Source organism: Manihot esculenta, chromosome 14 (genome assembly GCF_001659605.2).
Source record: "Manihot esculenta cultivar AM560-2 chromosome 14, M.esculenta_v8, whole genome shotgun sequence".
Taxonomy (NCBI): domain Eukaryota; kingdom Viridiplantae; phylum Streptophyta; class Magnoliopsida; order Malpighiales; family Euphorbiaceae; genus Manihot; species Manihot esculenta.
In genome coordinates this window covers 2052865-2057742 of record NC_035174.2, presented here as the reverse complement: position 1 = coordinate 2057742, position 4878 = coordinate 2052865, and the positions used below count along the sequence as shown (strand labels likewise).

The window sequence follows — 4878 nt, the reverse complement described above, 5'->3', positions numbered from 1 at the left end:
GATTTATTTATATTTTGATTGTTTCAAAATTATATTTAACTCAACAGTGAAATATCATATTTCCTACCAAAAAAAACAACTTCTTACATTGAAGGTGAGAGTTTAAAACGAGAGAGATTTTTCTTACTAGTGATCTATTTATTTATTTCTTTCTAGTGACTGTCTCGTTTTCTATTATTTGGTCTTTGGATCTCAACTGTGGAGGCTCCCTAGTTCTTGTTTGCATGTCTATTTCTGGCTATTAGAGGATCTTGACGATGGTAGTTGTAAGGGCCCTCTCCTTCTGCGTGCGTACGAGCTTAGACTGAAGTTATTAGTTATGAGTTTGGGCTTCTTTGTTATTGGGTTTAGCTAGTTTATGCTGAGTCTCATTTGAGGCATGGCTTGTTTGGAATATTAGCACAATGCGGACAACTTGGAATCAAGTCAATGAACCATCTTTTCAGCATCCTTGTCTTGAAGTAACACAGATATTACATATACATTACACTAACCCATTTGTTATTTGACTCCAAAACAGTAAGCTATCAGCTTTATCTTAGGCAACAAGTTTGTCTCATGTCACATTATCCATGTAGGAATGGCAACGTTAAGTTACAACAGTTAAACTTACGTTGGATTAATATTTTTAATATTTAAATTAACTTTGTTTTTTTTCAAACTCAATATGTATCTATAATTTTGTAGATTTAATTGATAATTTATATTTAAAATTCAATAATCCCATATTTGCTTGAAAATGAACATGTATTTGCCACCTAATTATGGGTGCGTTTTCAGTGAAGTTTTCATGTAAGAAAAATGGATTCCAGGTAAAGTTAGAGTGAAGGTGCAGAGGTATAAGTTTTCCAATGATTTTATTTTGTGTGATTATGTGCTTCTTGGAATGCTAGCTGGTTGGTTTCTTCAAGGTAGACATTGCCAGCGGCAGGTACAGTTTAGTTTCCATCTCTATGACAATTGATCATCAGGTAGGACAGGTTTCATTGTCATTTAATACGATTTGATTTAATTTAAACTTTTTATTAATTTTAAAGTCTATTAATTTAAAATTAATATAATGGAATAAGAGGCTAGCAAAATACGTCAACATAAATATATATGTTCTATCAATACAAAAAAATACACTAATTAAAATTATGAGAAATTTCATATTTAAATTTGAATTAATAAAAAAAAATTTGTCAAAACCCATCTACAAGTGATGAAGAGGGGCCATAGCGTTTGCAGTTGCGGGGTAAAGGGTTGAAAACTTGAAATGGGAAGTGGGGTTATGTTTTATGGTCATTTGGCATTTCTTGTCATCATGATTGTGCCTTGGAAATTTGGCTGTGCAGATTGCAGAGTCTTGGCCCCTGTTGTTCCTCATCTCATTTATCATCTTCCAGACTCGACCATTCCATAATTTCAACTGCCCATTATTTATTATGCCTTTGATTTTTCACTGTTCAAAATTCATGCCTTTGAAATTTGACATGGCAAGGACAATTGTCCTTGATAAGGAGTTTGGTTGTTTTTGCAACATGTAGCATGTTATTGTCCAGTGTCAACGACAAGCCCATCAATTTTCTTTGCTTACAAGTTGTTTAACTATCTAATCCCTTTGAAGTTATTTTGATAACAATAATTCATTACTGCACGATCCATTACAGATCACATACTTCAAGAGACATCCAACATCACATATTATATATGCAAATGACAGGGGAGACTTGAGAAGCAGATTTAATACAACTCTATCCTTCACCTAATTATTGCAAGGAATAGTGACACTATAAGAATCAAAGCAAAAGTTAAAAAAATCCCTAAAAACTGGTTATGAAATTCGATCAACCACAGTTGTTTGCAGAGATTTTTAGTCCATCATTAGTTGGTGCAAGAACCAGGGTCCAGGAGACAATTTGAATAAGCATTTTTTTTATGTCAGCTGATGGGATTGCTGACTCCCAGTGCCCACTGCCCAGGGCAAAGGGGAACTCAAGAGAACATCTATAATCGATACCATGATGTGCTTTTAGAAAAAAAAAAAAAAAAAAAAAAAAAAAACACTTTGAAATTACCAGAGATGAACTGCTTCTTACTGTTCCACAGTGCTTTATAAAAGCAAAGATGGTGCCTTGATGAAATTATTAGATACCTGGAACTCTTTGATTAGGTCCCTCTGTTTCTTGTACTTGTGAATCAACAAGCTGTGAGTGAGAATCTTTGGTATCATTACCCATTTCCCATACTTAAATTCCACCTACTTAGTGGGCTTGTTCTGGTTTAGAGACCTCCAAGTTCAAAAGCATTTCGGCAGATAATCATCATAACCAACAGCTATTTCACTTAATCCAGAGAAGAAAATTCTCCAAGTTCCAAGTTTTATTTATTGTATCACGTACTAGCCTTCAATATTTGAATGTGCAGTCTTGATTCTGTCCTAGAAGGTAATGAAAAGCACATCTTGTCAAGTAATTTTCATTTCAGCTTTCAAATGAAGAAATGATCACTAAGAAAAATTGAAGCCATATTTCTAAGAAAACATTATCTGAACTGCAGAATACAAGACCGCACAGAGAATAGTATTCTGATGCAAAAAAATAAAAGATCCCAATATCAGATTTCCTTTCAAGTTACTCATAATGACCCATCAACTTTACAGACAACAACCGGGAACCCATTTGTCCTTACTCACCATCATGTCCATGGCTAAGGATCACAAAACTAATCTACCTGCCTATAACTTTGATTCTTTCTGTTCTTTTTTTCTTTTTTCAACCATTTTCTCTTTTCTTTAGAACAAAACAAAAACAGAGCCCCCCATTCAATTTCTTTTCTTTGTATTGCTTTCAGTTTCATAGAACAGCAATTTTCCCGCTTTTTCCTCTCCTGAGAATTGAGATATGGGGCTTGAAAATGCTAATGAACTCCTTTCTCTTCATGGGAAATTCTCGGTGAATCCATAGATTTATCATTCAAAGTATCACCCTCATATTGCGACAAGAAGGAAGAATCTGAAACGAATTCGAAGTTAAAAAAGATTAAAACTTTCATGCATTTATAACTAAGCAAATAGAGAGTTTTTTTATGGCCATAGTGGCCTTGACAATGAAATTTGCTTAAGTTTCAGGCTTAAAATAATTGCAATTAAATAATAAGAATACTAGCACAAACAATTGTACCTCTAGAACTATAAGAATTGAAAGATCTCTTGCAATGCAGGATGGCGCTTTGAATACCATCATGCTGCAGAAGCAGCGAATCATCTCTCCTAGTTACCGTTGATGGCAGAACTGTGGTAGCCGCAGATGCGGATTTGCTCTTTCCTAGATGCTTACAGACCACTCGGATCCCCGCTGGAATACTCCCTTGTTTCTCCTTCGGCGAACCAGAAGGTAGTGTTGCTGGAGAAGATGACGGTGATGGCGCTGATAACTCCCCTGAGAATTTCGGCTTGTTACTTTGCCTTTTGGAAACTTTGATGTACAGGGGCTTGATTAGTTTCAAGTACTTTTGTATCACTTCCTTGGAGAATCTCCTTGATGAATCATTAGGGAATGAATCATCTGAGATCTGTTTTCTCAAACTATTTTCCCTTGTGAACATAGGAACATTTGCAGCTTCTTTGAGCTTGAATTTAACTGTGAAAAGCTTGCTTTCTTGCTTTTTATTCTTTGGAGTGTCGACAAAGACGCCCTTCAACTCTGCTTCCCCAGTTTTTCCTGCTTCATGCTCTGCCATTGACTTTGATTTCTTGAACATGAGGACTCTAAAACTTGGAGCTGATTTAAGGGGGGAGATGGGAGACTGAGGTTTAGATATGGGCTCGACAGGAAGGATCTTTCTTTTAGAGAGGAGATCAGTAGGAGACAGAGAAACAGTTGGTGGTGGAAATTTGTGCTCGATATTGCCGGCTTTGTTGGCCGAGTTGTGGAGAGTTTTTTGCTTAGAGTCAAAAGTGTTACTATCGCTGTCTAGTGGGATGCCGTTTTTGTTTTCGCACTTATTGTTGTCAAAATCAGGCACAGTAAACTCCAATTCAAAGAAGGAGTCTTCCTCTTCATTTAACTCATCATCTGTATCGACCCCAGTTGTTGCCATCTCGGTGGTGTCACTATTTCCATTAGAGGGTAGGTAATTTTTGTTGGGTCTCCAGAACTTGAAGAAGTACAGAGCTTCCATGGTGAAAAAAGAGAGAGAAAAGAGGAGGATCTGAGAGAGATGGGAGTGAGCAACTTGTTTAGGGCTTTGAAAGGAGGGTTTTTATAGTGGGAGCAAAGAGAGAGACAGAACGTGTGAGGAGAGTACGAGATAAAGATAGCTTTTACATATCGTATTAGGCTTGTGAACGTTGCAGCATTGAAAATGGCGTTTCATAGGAAGCAGAGAGAGTGAAGTAAGCTAGTTTCTGCTTCTGAAATGTATAGAGAGAGAGAGAGAGAGAGAGGTCTGCTTTTGTTATATGTACCCAAATGTTATGCAGGCTTAGCAGTCTGAGACTGAGAAGATGAGAGAGATTATAAGACTATCTATGGAGGAAGAGAGGTGGTGACTGGTGAGTTCAAAGCATCTACTAATACGTACTTACGAGGGCAGAGTTGCAGAATTTGCCCAGTGCCCAGAAACAGAGCTTTTGAATTTTACGATTGATTATTAGCCCCACGCGCTGTACCACACGCGGTTCTAACAAGTACGTGGAGAATTGATTGAAAAGTAAATTTTAAAAAATGTTTAATTGCTTTGAAATTCTTATAACTAAAATATATTGATTAATTTTGAATTAATTTTAATACCATTTATTAATATAAAGTTTAATTTCAATAATGAAAATCAAATAAATTTTAGATGTTCTAAATTTGTTTTGCGATTTTTAAAACGAAATTATATTGTTTTCTA

The 4878-nt window shown here is 35.9% G+C and overlaps 1 protein-coding gene across 1 annotated transcript; it reads right to left on the bottom strand.

Annotated features, from left to right (window-relative positions):
• Positions 1 to 2492: 2492 nt before the first annotated feature.
• LOC110630907 (probable membrane-associated kinase regulator 2) lies at positions 2493 to 4531 on the bottom strand. The gene is made up of 2 exons (XM_021778549.2): positions 3165 to 4531; positions 2493 to 2996 (listed from the first exon to the last, which is right to left on the bottom strand). Exons 1-2 carry the CDS (start codon positions 4162 to 4164, stop codon positions 2902 to 2904), a joined length of 1095 nt encoding a protein of 364 aa, XP_021634241.1. The 5' UTR covers positions 4165 to 4531; the 3' UTR covers positions 2493 to 2901.
• Between the last annotated feature and the right edge of the window lie 347 nt (positions 4532 to 4878).

Excerpts from the sequence above, each read along its gene's own strand:
- LOC110630907 (XM_021778549.2), bottom strand. The coding sequence starts at position 4,164 with ATGGAAGCTCTGTACTTCTTCAAGTTCTGGAGACCCAACAAAAATTAC. Across the intron at positions 2,997-3,164 it reads CAATTCTTATAGTTCTAGAG|ATTCTTCCTTCTTGTCGCAA; the intron begins GTACAATTGTTT and ends AATTCGTTTCAG.